This window comes from Melanotaenia boesemani, chromosome 2 (genome assembly GCF_017639745.1).
Source record: "Melanotaenia boesemani isolate fMelBoe1 chromosome 2, fMelBoe1.pri, whole genome shotgun sequence".
NCBI lineage: Eukaryota > Metazoa > Chordata > Actinopteri > Atheriniformes > Melanotaeniidae > Melanotaenia > Melanotaenia boesemani.
Window position 1 is genome coordinate 26,989,060 of NC_055683.1, and position 16,155 is coordinate 27,005,214.

Genomic DNA, 16,155 nt, shown 5'->3' on the forward strand with positions numbered 1-16,155 from the left:
AATTTTAATGACAAGTTATGCTTCTTTCATCAAGCTGCCAATAAAATAAGCACATATCATCTGTGTGCATACAAATTAACTTTTGTCTTGTTTTTAATTTCCTGTATGGCTTTGCCTTTTGCCATCTGATCTTCATTGAGTTAAACCCTTTTAACACTTATTCTGTCCCCTAACGCTGCAGATGGGGCTCCGCTGAGCGAGCTGTCGTGGCCTTCGTCTCTGGCGGTTGTAGCTGTCTCCTTCTCTGGCCTCTTCACCTTCGTCTTCCTCATGCTGGCTTGCCTCTGCTGCAAGAAGGGAGACATTGGCTTTAAGGTGAGCTCTCTGCTGCCCCCAGCTGGAAGTGGAGGGAAAAAATACACAATGTGGATTTAAATGAAAACTTAGATTTTGTTATTTCTTTGTAAAAATGTCCATATTTGGGAGCAGTGTTTTTTTTTTCTCTCTCTTATATGTAACATAAAGCATTCTGATTATTTTGATCAAAACAACTTTGTCACAGATGGATGTAGAGTTATAGATGAGTATTTTTCTGAAAGAATAGATAAAATGTATTAAACATAGAGTGTGTATTACTAAGTAAAGGATAGATATGTGGCTGAACTAAACTAATATTAGAATTTTTTTTAGTTACCTATCAGTGTATGTAGTAATTTGGGCAATAACATGTCAAAAAATAGGAAGAATTGCCATAACAAAAAGTGTGTTTGTTATGGCACAATGTGTTCATACTATGCAGTGTCTTGTCAGTCTGTGAAACTGTCACAACACAAATAGTTCTTGTTTGGGATGCTCTATTATCTGTTATATCTAGTTTTTTTTTTTTTTTTACTATTATATGAAAAGAGGACCACATTAGGAAGAACCCGTTTTTGCATCTGAGCCAGACCTTTATACACACAAATTCAGTTTAGATCAGATTTTTATCCTTAGTTGCTGCTTACTTTAGCTTCAACGTACTTTTTAGTAAAGCTGCAATGCATCTGGAAAGTAGTCATTGTGCTTCACTTTTTCCACATTTTCTAATGTTACAGCCTTTTTCCAAAATGGAATAAATTCATTTTTGTCCTCAAAATTGGATTTTTGTTTAATTCAGTAGTAAGTTCCATTCTCACTGCAGCTGGTTGCTGCAGGGATAACAGGGATAATGACACATTTGTTCATACAATGAGTGTGTATCTTTTCATACACACTTTAGCCAGTAATGACACTTTAATTCCTGGACCCTTTATATGTATGTCCATAAATATGTATATTTGAGTGTAGATTAATAGTCTGCAATATCAAAAGTCTGAGTCTGTGTCACATAAATTATAGAAATATGCTTCCAGTTGCTAAACCACCATGGGCCTGGTTGACATGACATTATGACACTATATTGATTCTTGCACAGATATAGTCTTTCGGCAATGGATAAGATGAAAATGTAGCCACCAAACACCTGCCCTTGAGGTGGAAAATTATCAGTGTCTTGCTCAACGACACCTCAGCAGGGCTCAATGACAGTTATAAACAATGCTGCAATGCCTGTTTCTGCATATATGCTGTTTCCTTCAAATAAACATGAAAATAAGTGCATCACCAACAATGTAGTATTCTAATAGCATTTTAATTTATCTGTGGTATGCTGACAGAATTTGCATCAAATCAGAAACAAGTGGTAGAAAGTGCTTAATTGGTTCCACCTCTTTATATTTGTTTGGCAACAGCTCATTACACAATGACTCACTTGTAAGGTGGGCATTCATGTGGGACTGCAAAATATGCACTGCTGCACCGTCCTAAAAGCTTCATTATTTCTCTCCATTGCTGTGTCCTTACTGGAGCGTGTAGTGCGAGGCTGGGTATTAAGTGCTTTCTAAACTGAAGGCTCTCTGGGGAGCTATGCAACGCTGACTCACAGCCAGGTGCTCGCTTTCACACTTCACTCATAGGAGAGTGGCAGATGGTTCTTCTGAATGAAAAACACACCTACACACATTCCTGTTTACACACACTAATGTTTTAGAGTACATATTTAACGTCCCAAATACACACACTGAGGCATTTAGATATCCCATATTAATCCAACCTGCAGCTTCCATTTTTGCTTTAAATTAGTTACTCTGTCTTTTTTTTTTTACATTTGTTGTCGCTCAAAGTTGGGGGTAGGCTTGTTTTGAGAAGCATTTCATTAGTCATGAAGAGGATGGATGGCTCTGTGTAATGAGAAGAGCACCATAACCTGAATCTGCTGACAAGAGTGGCTTCAGTGACTGACTTGTGGTCAATCACTGTAAAATAAACATGCACAATTATAACTAAATTGCTAATTTCCATCTTTTGTCCCTTGGCAGGCCAACAAAATACAACAGAAAAATAACATTGCAGTACCTTAGCTGCTCCTAGGACTCCACTCTCTGTTGGAGTCACTCTCCCATTTTGGGAGTCATGGGCCCAGTTCCTCCAGTTACCATACTGATGCCTTCACTTCAATCTTTCCAACTTCTTCCTTCAAACGTTGCTATTTGTTTAGCTTTCTGTGTCCCTTCTTCTCCATGTTGCTCTCTTGCGGTGGTATATCCCATCTTGACTTTGCAATTGTCATTGTGAACTTGGTGCAGATGTTTCTGTATGTTGTATAATGCACCTGGTTAGGGTACCTGCAGCCTCTAGAACTACAGGCTTCTTTACACAGTCTGGGTTCCCGTCTGGTGTGGTAGACTTCTGACTCTGTTGCTTCTGTGCTCCATGCCTGTTCTTGTGCAGCTGTGAAATTCTACAGTTATGTAACATAGAATTACAATGACTTTGGGGATTCATTAATCCATGGTACATTCTATTATTAAAGGACTCAAGAACACCTAAAAAATTGTTATACAATTTGTCTAGTTAACTGTCTTTTTCTCTGTGGTTCTGCATCTTGTTTTTTTTTTTTTTTTCTTTGATCATTGCCTGGAGCCTGATCTGCATCGCTGTGTTGAAAGCAATAAATAATCATTACATGTGTGAGTAAAACAGAACAGATTTTAGTGATATACAGAGAAGGAAAGATTTCCAAAGTATATAAACAATCCTTTACCGTGCACTGCAGTATGACTTACTGAAGCTGATTTAATATATCTGAAGCTATATTATACATACTTTATGGAAGTTTAGACAGACTGAGCACACAAAGGGCACATTTCATCAGGTGGTTAGCAAGAACACTGCAACAGTGTGGGAAGTAAATTTGGTTGGAGCAGAAAGAATGATAATGGGGATAAATCAGACAGGACAGAGAGGAGGATGAGGGATCATATGCTGTCTTGCTTTTTTCTGATGTGAAGCAGACAGTTAACTTTTACTGTAAAGGCTATACTGTAGCTATCTCCTTTGAAATGCATGGTAGATGATGTCATTGCTGTCAAGAATAATAGAGCTGCATAGTGGCATGAAGGACAAGCACTTAAGAAAACTTTATGGTTTAAGCCCCTACTTGTTATTGTTGATTAGTCCAGAAAAAAACTTTTGTCTTTTTTTTTTGTCCATCACAAGTGGTGATATTATTTTACAAAGCTCATCTATACTTCAAGATCATATATATAATATACTCAAATTAAACTATTTTCAGTGTAGATAAGCAAAGAACTTTAACCATGTGACATTCTAAGATTGAGTATATGAGGAGAAGAGACCAGACAGGATGAATGAGAGGCTTTGTGCATATAGTTTGAATAGCTGTATGCATTAGTATGTCCCCCCCCCCCAGTTTCTTGGCAGTGACCCTCTCAATGCACCCCACAATCTATATGACTTATGTATATGTGTAGGTGGATGTGCCTCACTTATTTGAATGCCTTCACAGTTGAACTATTGTCTCCCACTATCTCAGTGGAAGGATGGCTGAGTGGATGACTAATCCCAGCGTGTGTCCTTGCACCAGGAGTTTGAAAACACAGAGGGAGAGGAGTACCAGGCAGACCTCTCCGCCCTGGCCTCACCGTCCTCCCAGAATGGCCCAGAGGTTTACATCCTTCCCCTTACGGAGGTCTCCCTGCCTGTCTCCAAACAGCCTGGCAGATCCAGTAAGAAACAGCCATCCACATGTAACACATCCATTTGTGTGTTTTTTACCTTTTTTTTTTTTTATCTCTGTCAGTAATAAATATTACTTGATGACAATGCAAGTGGGTTGTGGGGCATCTTACATCTTTGTTTAGATCAGCTTATTTGCATGGCACCATTAAACAACAAATGTCATCTCAAATGACTTTACAGAGAAGGTTAACAAGTTCAATACAAGACCAGTTAGATACAGTTTAGTCTAATTTGACCCATTCCATAATGATTCAACATTATCAAATTAGTTTTAATAATATTTATAAAATGTAATTCGTAAAGAAGCTAAGGAAACCAATGAATCACATCATTCAACTGAGTTCAGTCCCATGTTCTAGTTTGATTTGAATAGGGCACATTTGCAATTTTTGCCCTCGTTTTTGTGCAAATTCAAAAACCATTTTCAAATGTTATATACACATCTAACATGACTGAATCTCCATGGCTCTGGTGAATTTTGTTGGTACTTTAGTCAGGCAGCAGCACCAAGAAAACATTCAAAAAACATTGTGATTTCTTTTACAAAGTTTAAATGTTCACTATAAATTTTACTAAAGATAATCAGTTAATATTTGTTTTATTTCTTCATACAAACTAATGTGCAATATACCTATAGTTTCTAAACCACTTATTTAATATGATAGAAAATTGATCTTAAGATGAAAATAAAAATGTATAAATTTGCAAAAAAAATGTAAAAACTATTGACATAATTTAAACATCAACATGCACTTGTAATTGACTGTAATTTCTTTTTATTCTATATCTGTGAGTTTTCCGTTTTTCTTCTCATCATTCAACCTCATGTTAAAAATGTACATGTGCTCTGTGTATGTGTGTGTATCTCACTGTGAACCTCTCCCCCTGCATGACTCACTGGTTGTCGGTGCTGCTCTGTGCTGAGCCAGAAGGGAGGTTAGTCGCTGCTCAGCATCACAGGATGACAGCGCAAGCAGTGATTGGACAAGGTAGCCTCAGGCTGGTAGCCAATCGCTGCTCTCGCCTCCGTTCCTCGAAGCTACGGCTGTGTGATTGGTCCAGGTGTTGCAGGGCGAGGAAAGAATAAATGGTTAAAAGAGAGACTGTAAAAAAGAAGATTGTCTAGTTTAAGTTAGGAATGCAGTCTTTGAGTCATTTCTCCAAGCTTTTCGTGAAACAGTGAAACTTGCTTCTATTGATTTACCCTGTGCATGTATGTTGAATATGTTTCGTTGTATGTAAATATAATTGCTCTTCTATTAATGTTAAGCAAATACAGATGTTTGACTACAATTATGTATAAGGGGGCTTTATATTTTCTAGCTATAAGTAAGCTGTAAGGTTAGGATCTGAATGGGCTCTTATTAGAAATACATTTGTTGTTAGCCAGTCATTACCAGTGGAACGTCCTACATAATGTTTTAATTTTAACACTATGCACATATATCAGTTGTCCACACCCACGACAGCATCCACAATGCATAAATTGGCCTTGTAATTACAAGTAAAAGAAAACTGACAGTTGTATACTTTGGATACACAAAACATGAATGATGTTTTCTATATGAACCAAGCATCAATTATACATCTGTATGAGAGCACAGCACAGTGTTTGTTAATGTATAAAAGCCCTGTTTTCCCATTTGTTGCTTTTATCTTTTATTCAAGAGGTCCTGTACAGATTCAGACAACACAGACTTGATGCATCAAAGTGAGGGTGTGAAGCGATCCTACTGAACTTACAGGCCCACTGGATCGTACCATCTTCTCTGGGAATGCTGTTGGATGCACACTCACGCTCACACATTCCACATTTGGAATAATACCACATCTTAATTTCTAACCATCATTGTCTCTGTCAGGAAGGGAGGGGTGATGCAAGCCCAGAGGTTGTGGTGGAGAAGTGTGGGTTTGTTATCACCGTGACAACCTCTGCCCAGCGTTCCAGTGGAGAATGGGCCTTGTGTGTGTCTTCTTTGCGTGCTAGTGAGTGTGTGTGTGTGCCTGTGTGTGTTTGGTGCACTGTGTACCAGGAGATACAGCGTGAGCATGCATGAATCAAACAATGCGCCTGTTTTAGGCCGGCTGGGCAGTGGGTGAGCATAAGGCTGGGCTGAAACGTCCGAGGAACGCCATAGCGGAGGACTGGCATTATAGGCCGAATACAGTGAGGGGTCTGTGACAGACTAAGGAGAGACAAGAGAAGGGTGGTGGCATGCACCAGGACCTAAGAGCAGGGAGGGGAGGCTTGAGATAGGGGTGGTGAGAGTGTATGACAGAGACCTTTTCTGCATCAGACAGAGCAGCATTTGTGTCATGCTTGGCTGAGGAATGCTGCTGTCCTGGGTGACAGGGGGCATTATGTGGACCTTATGTCATTGCTGGGTGTCTTGAAGCTGCACATAGAGCTGGTGCATCAGACAGCATACTACCAACATGCATGATGGTCATATCAGGAAGGATGCATGTCCAGCAAATCTCTGCTCCCAGAAGAGAATTTGGCTTCAGAACTTCGGCATAGACACACTGGCAGATGCGTTTACTGACTTGTGTTTCGCTCTCCTTCTGGATACTGAAGATTTAACTGCTGTCTGTACGAGAACCACTTTAGTATTTGCTCGACAGCTGGATGGCCCTAGAGGAGGACCGTTTGCATGTTTGTGTGTGTCCCAGTTGGAGAATAAGCTCGTTGCAGATGGGGAGAGGCGGCGTGGTGAGCTTGTTCAGCTGTGCAAGGGCTCTGAGGGTTAAATCCTGCCGAGGCTCTCACACACAAACTGTGACCATGGGCTCTGTCTCACATACACACAATGAGCCTGAGCCGCCTGGGGTTGGAGCTGGGGCCATGGGCTCTTGGTTCTCACACTCTGAACCAGTACCTTATCTCTGCCGGGGTCTCAGACTCGGTCCCTGTCCGGTGCTGAGAGGGGCTGGCCGCTCCACTGCTCCGCCACAATCTTTCCACTCACCATCAGCATCTCCATTCCTGCAAAATGAGGATTCATGGAGGTATTTCATTTTGTGCCTGAAGATGTAAAATTTGCCAGTTTCAGTAAGTTTCAGTGGGAAATAGAAGGTTGACTTTATTTTACTTCAGTCTTCTCCAGTCTTCTAGTGAATGTAACATTATCAAGGGAAAAGTAGATCTCTTGTTTGGCTCTTGGGGTGTCTTTTTCTGCAAGTGATCATTAACTTTTGTTATGTTCCTGTTTATTCAGATCATTGTGCTAAAAAACTTTACTTTGAGAAACATATCTTGTATTTTCTCCTCTTTGTCACTTCTTTTGAACCAAACTATTCTTTTTTTCTTTCTTTCTTAAAGTAATCTTATGCTTTCATTATTGTTCCCTTCCAGTCCAGTTACTGAAATCATCAGACCTTGGCCGCCATAGTCTTCTGTATCTAAAGGAGATTGGACATGGTTGGTTTGGAAAGGTAAAGCTTATTGTTTTTGTTTTGCTCTTAACACATATAAACAGTCAACTTTTTAGCAAGTCATAAATATTATACATATTGCTGGCAATAGCTATTAAAAACTGCATCTGTTCTTACTGTATTCAGTGTGCTTTGAGTACCCTTTCCACTCTTTGTGGAATGCGAGGTTAATGTAATCGTGATCTCACTACAGCGAGGCAAATCTTTGGCACTTGTGTCAGGGTGTCAGTTCTGTGGGAGAAGAGTGGAAATTCACAGTTACAGCAGATTCTTTATAATTAACCATACAGCACATCCTGCTTTGACTTTTGCATTTGTTCACATACTATTCCCAGTTTCACTTTTTTCTTTCTTAACTTTCTCATTTTTCTGCTTTATTTTGATGTATATTAGACTGACTGAATGACTGCTGTTCTTCCTCTGCATATCTCTGCATAGGTTTTGCTGGGAGAAGTCAATGCAGGACTCAGCACCACCAAGGTGGTGGTGAAGGAGCTGAAAGCCAGTGCCAGCGTCCAGGATCAGATGCAATTTCTGGAGGAGGTCCAGCCATACAGGTCTGCATTTCATTGCATTTAAAGCTCCCTAAAGGAGGAAAACAATGTAAAAAAAATACATACATAAAAAATTATGTTATTTATTGTATGTTTTTTTTACATTAATACCTGATTATATGTTTCTTGTTCTGAAGAACCCTTCAGCATCCTGCCCTCCTGCAATGCTTGGCACAGTGTACAGAGGTCACTCCTTATCTGCTGGTTATGGAATTTTTCCCCCTGGTAGGACATGATTCAATTAGAAACTGCTGTTTAATTCATCCTTAACACAGGCTCAGTTTATTTTTTTACTTATTGCTTATGATACTAATGTACAGGCAAAGTACCTCAAAACCTTATTTCCTTTTCCTGCTCAGGGTGATCTGAAGAGCTACCTTTGCAGTTGCCGGGCTGCTGAGTCTGAGACTCCCGATGCATTGATCCTTCAGAAAATGGCATGTGATGTTGCATCAGGGCTTCAGCACCTCCACAAATACAACTTTATTCACAGGTAATTTACATCAGTCTTCCTACCTTTACTTTCACCAACCCTCATATTAATAAAATAAAGAAGATGCCTCTACTTGAATGGTCTGTGTGCCCCCTGCTGGTCTCTCCCTGCAACAACATCCTGGTGCTGCCTGAGTAGTTGACACAGACTCCAGCATCAGTGATTTTGTTGCTGGGGGTGAGCCCCTTTCGTTCAGTGGCTACAGCAACAAATCTATGACTGTAAGGATGAAGAGCTCAACGTGTTGAGGTGAGATTAGACTAAATGCTTTACTGTAGTGCGTGTCTTCATATACTTAGATTTAGTGAAATACTATGTTATTTTTTATATATTTATAATATATTTTACTAATGGTAGTGGTGCAGTATTTAGAATTTCTTCATATTTTATAATGTAAGTTTTAGAAAACAGGGCAAAACTGAAATACATTTTTGTTTTACAGATGTTAGAAAAAAGTCTTTAATCTTTAAAATACATAACAAGAAATAAGGGAATTGTGGAAATAGTTGAATTGCTTTTGGAAGGTTAATTGGAGGATTCTTTGCCACAACAGTGACCTGGCCCTGCGAAACTGCCTGTTAACCCCAGAAATGTCGGTTAAGATTGGAGACTATGGGCTCTCTCACAGCCGATACAAGGTCAGTCTTTTGATAAAGTGCCTATTTTTTAAGATGTGTGAATATGACTGTTTGTTACCCTACCAGTGCTCAAATATATGTTTATGTTTAATACTGTAGGATGACTACTATATAACACAAGACCAAATTTGGGTGCCCCTGCGCTGGATTGCACCAGAGCTTATAGATGAGGTCCATGGAAACCTGCTAGTCGTTGATCAAACCAAAAGTAGTAACATATGGTGAGATACTGGAAAATAAAACAAAGTTATCACAACAGCTATAATATTTTACTTTTTCTTATGTAAACTGATGTATTTTTAAAATACTTTCAACTTCAATGATTTAGTTATAAGCTCATGTGCAGGAAAATGTTATGTTGTCCTAATATCCTTATGTACTTTGCTGTGTATCATATACCTGTTTGGAACATTTCTATGTTTGAGCAGTGAGCATCATGCCTTCTTTGCTTGTTCCAGGTCATTGGGGGTGACTGTTTGGGAGCTGTTTGAGCTGGGAAACCAGCCATACAGACACTACTCTGACAGGCAGGTGTTGACATATGCTGTGAAGGAGCAGCAGCTTAAACTACCCAAACCCCAGCTCCAGTTCCCCCTGGTTGACCGCTGGTAAGACATGCTTGGACACACCAGGGAAATATACTCAGATTTGTGTCCCTGGTGCCACATTTGATGAATTGCAGATATTATTATGCCTATAAGTACCTGATCAATTAATTTCTAACTAGTCAAAATGTCTTGTTTTCTTAAAATCATATTGTGCTTATGCTGGTGCACTGTAGCTATGTTTCTTTTTGAAAGCACCAGCAGCTGATCAATACTCTTCCTATTCTTTATGATCCTCCTGGCGTCGATAGGAATTGAATCACCTCATTCAATTTTGCAGTGGGAGCCAGCCAAATGTTGTTTATACTTATTAATTTTTTACTATTGTTCCTTACTGAAGTAAACATGCTCAGTACCAAGATACATAGGCTACACTGACACACAAAGCAAATGTCTGTGTCAGCATCTGCACTACGCCTCCTTTATACACACTATGTGTTATTGTCTTTTATGTGCCAGGTGTTGCTACAAAGTGCTGACTTCTGAAGTTCTCGTGAAATTGCTTTGTTGGGTAGAATTAATTCTTTAACTGTTGCCTGTTGGTTTCTTCTTTATTGTTGAAAACAGAAAACAATCTTTGACTTATTCATGTAAATGTTAATTGAAAGTAACCCAGTTACAACTTGTATCTATTACCCTCTCTTCTCTTTTTTTTTTTTTTTTTATTCAGGTATGAGGTTATGCAGTTCTGCTGGCTGCAGCCAGATCTCAGACCTAGCAGTGAGGAAATACACCTTCTGGTAACATACTTGTGCGCCAAAGGCTCCAGTGAAGCTGAGGAAGGCTTTGAGCAACGCTGGAATGCTTTAAGACCCAATTTGCTTGGCAGCACTTCTCACACAGCTGCATCCCTGGTCCTGAGCCTCACACCTGCTTCCGCCGACGTCCCCAGTGCAGACCAAACTCAGGCAGTGGAGCTGGCCTCCTCTGCGTCGTCCTCTTTCCCCCTACTGGAGCACTTCTCCGACAGCCTTCACTCTGACACAGTCGATGACCTACTGACTGTCACAGAGACAAGCCATGGTCTCAACTTTGAGTACAAGTGGGAGGAGGCACGAGCTGAACAACCTTACTGTTCCTCCTCCACCAGTGGGCCACTGGGCCAAGGGAACCCCTACTACCAGGACATCTACTATTCAAGCAAAGGAAGTTCCTCAGGGGAATGTAGAACTAACAGCCTGACCTCAAGTGTGTCGCCATCTTATTATGAACCTGAACACTCAGGTGTTGTACCAGTTTTAAGTGCCCACAGCCCCTCTGTCAGCAGTGAGTATTACATTCGCATCGAGGAGCCAGTGCAGTGTAGCATTAAGCTGGATGAGAGCATTGAGGACTACAGTCCAGGATTGGAAGCAAGCAACTGTAGGTTGTCTGCTGAGAGTCAAACTAGTTCGTCCATGGTACAGCCTGGCGCTTACTGGTCCACTGATGACAATGCCAAATCAAATGCTTATGACTCTGATTCAAGTCCCACTATCCAGCTAAGCATGCAGCCACTGCTAAGACATCCATCCAGCACCAGTCCTGTAAACTCTCATAACTGCATCTCATCTAGTCCCAATGACGGAATCTACAGGGAGGGCTCAGCAGCATGCAAGACACATCACCAGTCCGGTTTGTCTGAACTGGAAACCTCTCCTGAGTCTCAATCAAACCTTTTGCATCCAGAAAGCCAGTTAGAAAACCCACGCAGTTTATCACAAGTTGTCAGCAGCCCAAGCTTAGGGTTCTGTGATCCTTATCTGGAAGCAAACATAGGTCGTATGGTTAATGAAAAATGCCATAATATGGTAGCCCCCATCAGAAAGACACTACCCATTGTTAACCACATTGACATTAATGTAGAAACAGATGATGGGCTGTTGTTGGGCCGACAGAGAAGTGGAGAAATTGAGAATCGCTTATTCTCTGAGGGAGAAGCCACTAACTGGATTTCAAACCATTCAGCAAACAATAACAGCTTGAGCTTTGACAGCAGGCAGACAAGCAGTGGAATTGGCAGCTATCTGGATCTTCAAACGAACACAGAATTATGGTCTTTAACCAAGGCCACCACAAAAACCTTCCACAGCTCTAAGCCTTGTGAAACAATGGAAGACAGAAGAGGAGACTCTTGTCATGGCACTGCTTGTAAATCCATTGAATTAGGCTCATATATTTACCTTTGCCACAAAGAAAGAGAGGTGGCTACAACTCAAAAGCAGAGGCGTGTAAATGTCGATAACTTGCAAAGCACTGATTTTTTCACCAGCTCAAGGATGTATCCCACAGGTACAGAAGGAGAAAAAATGGAAGCGAAACATGAAATGCATTCATTGCTAAATAGAGAGAGGGTGTATTCTGAGATGAACCCTGAGGGAAGCTATATCAAGCCCCTGTCCTGTTTGAAAGACTCTCAGACTGATCAAACAGGAGTTTCAGCTGGAATATCTGTTGGATTGAGAGACAAAAGGCTAAACTACACAGACACATCGGAAAGCAGCAGAGGGTTAAATCACGAAGTTGGGGTTAGAGACTTCAGCAGTTGCCTGGTTGACCTTGGAGACTACAGTGAGGATGATGATGATATTGCAGATATAACATCAAGGATCTTTGCTGACTTCAACCTTGACTATGCTGAGATAGAGGAGGAAGACCTCAGCCCAAAGAAGAATCCAGAGGGGACTCCTGAACCTGTGGATACGATCACTCTGTTGTCATCAGCAGAAGGCTCTTGTGACCAGCCATTCAGTCCTGACCCCTTCAATTTGCCTATCCTGCCCAAATCTCTGGATAGTGGCTATGGCACAGAGAACAATGAATCCCCTGAGTTTTTTTTCAAAGAGCTCGGAGATCCTATAAGTGGTGATAGGAGCCCTAGGCTGGGTGGAGAGCCTGATATTGTTCTGCAGGTAGGTTTAGGGCAAGGGGTCTGCACTTCCAGTACCTCAGAGGTCCATGTAAAGGGCCTGGCTGACAAGGACCCATACAGGGACTCAGCTTATTTCTCTGACTATGATGCTGAAAATGAAAGGAGCCCCCAGGAGGAAGGCAGTAATTTCTTTGCCGGTCCAGCTAACCATTACTGCCCTGCTGAGATTTTGAGCTCTATAGGAGATTCTGTTGAAAAGCAATTCAACTGTGGGAAAAATGTAACAAATCTGAGACACATGAAAAGTTGTGTTTCCGTGAATCTCTCTGAGGTTGACTCTAGTTCACCCGACTCTTTTCCCAACCCTGGGTTGTCCATGTTGTCACCATTTCCTCCACAGATGGGTGGCTGTCTGACCAAAGAATCTGCACCTGCAGAAGAAGATCTTGGGCTGGAGACAGAGCACCCAGGGGATGAGCCCGCTTCAGAGATCAGTTCATCCATTGGGTCAGAACCCTCTTCGGCTGTCCAAGAGGCCTCGGCAAACCACGAAGAGGGGAGCGGGAGGCCAGAAGACTGCTCCCCCATACAGTCATTGCTGTCTGGTTGCACTTTAACTGATTACAGAGATGATACCCGTAAAGAAAGTGAAAATGGTGATGGATCCACAGAGGAGGAGGAGCTGCCTGAGTACAGTCATGTCAACGAAGACACAGAGGACAGAGGGGAGGGTGTGAGAATAAATGAGGAAGATTTTGAGGACATAGATGCAGAGGAATGCGACAGCTTTTGTGAAGAATCTAATGGTCCTCATGACCTTTCCACTTCTTCGTCATTGTTGGAGCTTTGTGGAGAAGATGTAAGAGCTCCGCTGGAGCAGGCGGAGGATGAAGAGGACTCAGATGACAGTGAATCTGATGAAGAGCTGAGAACATACAACATTCAAGAGGAAGACAGTGAGGAAAGTGAGGAGGATTTCACCACAGTGCCAGTGGTGGTAAGTGACTGCAGCCGGGCAAGACACCTCCGCAGCCTCCTGAAGATGCCCACACTGCTCACCCAGTCCTTCTGCGATGAGCTGGAAAGGAAGAAGAAAGCTGTGTCCTTTTTTGACGACGTTACAGTGTTTCTTTTTGACCAGGTATGGAAAATGGTAATTGATCAAAGTTGCACACTTTGTATTCAATTTGTAGTCTTCTAACAATTTAATTTTTTAATTGGTGTTCGTGTCTTCCAGGAGAGCCCCACTGGAGAACTGGCTGACTATTCCTTCTGCGCAGGAGTAGAGACGAGTGTTCAGGAATCTTCAGACTCAGAACTCGAACCTCAGTCCTGTGAAACTCCCTGTGTTACTAAGGGAACAGATGGAAACAACTCGGATGAAGGTGAAGACACAGAATTCTACTGACTTTAATATTATTTTCCCTTTTTGTTTTTACCCTAGATTTATCCCTATAGTTACCTTTTGTCTGTGATCTGTGTGGATTCAGGTGGGAGTTATGAATGGGAAGATGACCACTCCTTTAAACCCAATCCTTCATCACCTCACAACAGCCCCGAGCCTCCATCCTCACCTACTTCTATCTCCAACAGCCCTGAGGTTCCTAAAGCTGCCCCTGTGGCACTTAATCGTTTCATGGTCTCACGATTCTCTATCACACATGTGTTCGACCCCCACATGGGCTCAGCAGCAGGTCTGTAAAGTTTGTTTATTCTCTAAACATCATTAACATAATAGTGTGAAATATTACTCAGCAGGTGTGAAAAGTTATATTAGAAGATGAGAAATGTATCCAGGTGCAACCAGGTGATTGAATAATGGTGTCATTGGAAGGTATATATGGTATTCTGTTATTTAACTAATTTCATCCAACTTGTGTCCAACAGGAAACACTGAAGATAATCCAAAGGATTGAGTTCCCTCTAACTGAGACCAGAGAAGGTTGGGTCCTGGTCCTCCTCTACACAGAAAAGCAGCATTATTACATTTAAATGATTTACAGAGTTTTATTTTTTATCAATGTTGGGGCATCTCACCAAGGTGGCCCTTTATGAGACAGTGCCTCATATAGTAGTGAAGTACCCTGAATGATTTGCACACACTTCTTTTCATTTCACAAAGAAAGAGCAATAGCTGTAGGGATGGCAACCTGATTGTAAGGACCCCAGGAGGTGAATACAAAGTCAGTTCCTATTTGCAGAAATATAAATCTTATATCTGTAGTTTTATCCAGCAGAACACACAACAATACAACAAAATTCTTTAACTGACCTTACAGTTCTTTTAATATGTATATTTTAAGATAATTAGAAGAATAAAAGAACAAAAAAGTGAAATGACAGGCTGCATAGCTGCTCCTCTCATCAGCTGCATTTGCACATCTGCTTCCTATTGATCTGGTTTTTTCTTGCAACTTAAGACTGTTACATCTCATTGTCAGAAGTAGAAAACAATGCTTGATAATTGCTGCTTAAAAAGCTGTGATGAATTTCTAAACAAAAACAAAGAAACAAAAAAGACTGTTGAACCAATCATGGCTGGTGTTGATGCTGTTCAAAGCTGGAGGTGCTTTAACTTTATTTTCCCCATGATCCAAATCATTTAAATATTACCGATTGTGGGTTTCTGTGGCTTCAATGTGGTTTTTGAGTGGAAACATAATTATGGAAATCAGTGTTGCCACTAATAAATCACTACCACCACTCATCTTGGTTAATTATGCACTTTGTGAAGCCTTGGTTGCTCCCCCCCATTCTGGAACAGAATAGGCAAACATACGAGATCCTGCTTCTGTTGATAGTGCCAGTGACAGATTTGTTTCACTATAACATATTTGTTTAATTAAAAAGAGATTCATCCAGCAACAAAATGACATCAGATAAACAGAAAGGTGTTTCCACACAATTCAGTAGCGTTAGACTAGGCAGGCCAGTCATAAATGAGATTTCAGTCATCTTTATGTATCTTTTCTACAAATTATCTCATATAATTATATTTGTGCTGAATACCCTAGTGAGGTGTAAGAATAAAGTCATCCAAAAAAAGGACATATCTATTGTATGACTTCTATATCTACATGTAGCAGGTAGCTTGACTTGAATTACTACTGCTGCATTGCCAGCTCCCTCCCCTTCTCTGTCCATCTGTAGTTCCAAGTGCCAATGCCTTTCTCTCTCACCTTGCCTCTTAAGTTGTGCAAAGCAAGAAAACATTGCCATATTTTTATATGAGCATTTTAAAAGATACAATCCAGAATGACGGTCTCTCAAATTTGCCAAAGAGATGTTACAAAGCCCATTGGCTTAAGTGGCAGACAGCTATGGAGAAGATGAGGTGGGTTGGTCTATGCACCAGTTGTAACACCATTTCTGTTTCCATTGGTCCCTCACTCATGGCTGTTGTATTATCCAAACAAATAAATCCAAGTCCCTTTTTTTTTCTCCTTTTGTGTCTGTGATATTTTTGTATCTTCAGATGTCAGAGAATTGCAGTTTTCTTGAAAATAACCAGTAAAGGATA

General features: G+C 40.9%; 1 protein-coding gene across 4 annotated transcripts in view; it reads left to right on the top strand.

Moving 5' to 3' along the window:
- The window catches only part of aatka (apoptosis-associated tyrosine kinase a), a 29,487-nt gene extending 13,418 nt beyond the window's left edge, over window positions 1–16,069 (top strand). For 2 of the 4 annotated variants that reach the window (XM_042005011.1, XM_042005028.1), the window contains 13 exons: window positions 182–315; window positions 3,905–4,046; window positions 7,415–7,494; window positions 7,933–8,051; window positions 8,186–8,273; window positions 8,408–8,541; window positions 9,095–9,179; window positions 9,279–9,400; window positions 9,638–9,787; window positions 10,455–13,788; window positions 13,873–14,020; window positions 14,126–14,329; window positions 14,523–16,069. In XM_042005011.1, the coding sequence (XP_041860945.1) occupies window positions 182–315; window positions 3,905–4,046; window positions 7,415–7,494; window positions 7,933–8,051; window positions 8,186–8,273; window positions 8,408–8,541; window positions 9,095–9,179; window positions 9,279–9,400; window positions 9,638–9,787; window positions 10,455–13,788; window positions 13,873–14,020; window positions 14,126–14,329; window positions 14,523–14,551 (4,769 nt within the window). In that variant the 3' untranslated portion in view covers window positions 14,552–16,069. Of the gene's footprint in view, window positions 1–181; window positions 316–3,904; window positions 4,047–4,960; window positions 7,069–7,414; window positions 7,495–7,932; window positions 8,052–8,185; window positions 8,274–8,407; window positions 8,542–9,094; window positions 9,180–9,278; window positions 9,401–9,637; window positions 9,788–10,454; window positions 13,789–13,872; window positions 14,021–14,125; window positions 14,330–14,522 lie in introns of those variants that run through there. The other 2 variants (XM_042005019.1, XM_042005036.1) reach the window with 2 other exon arrangements.
- The last annotated feature ends 86 nt before the right edge of the window (window positions 16,070–16,155 follow it).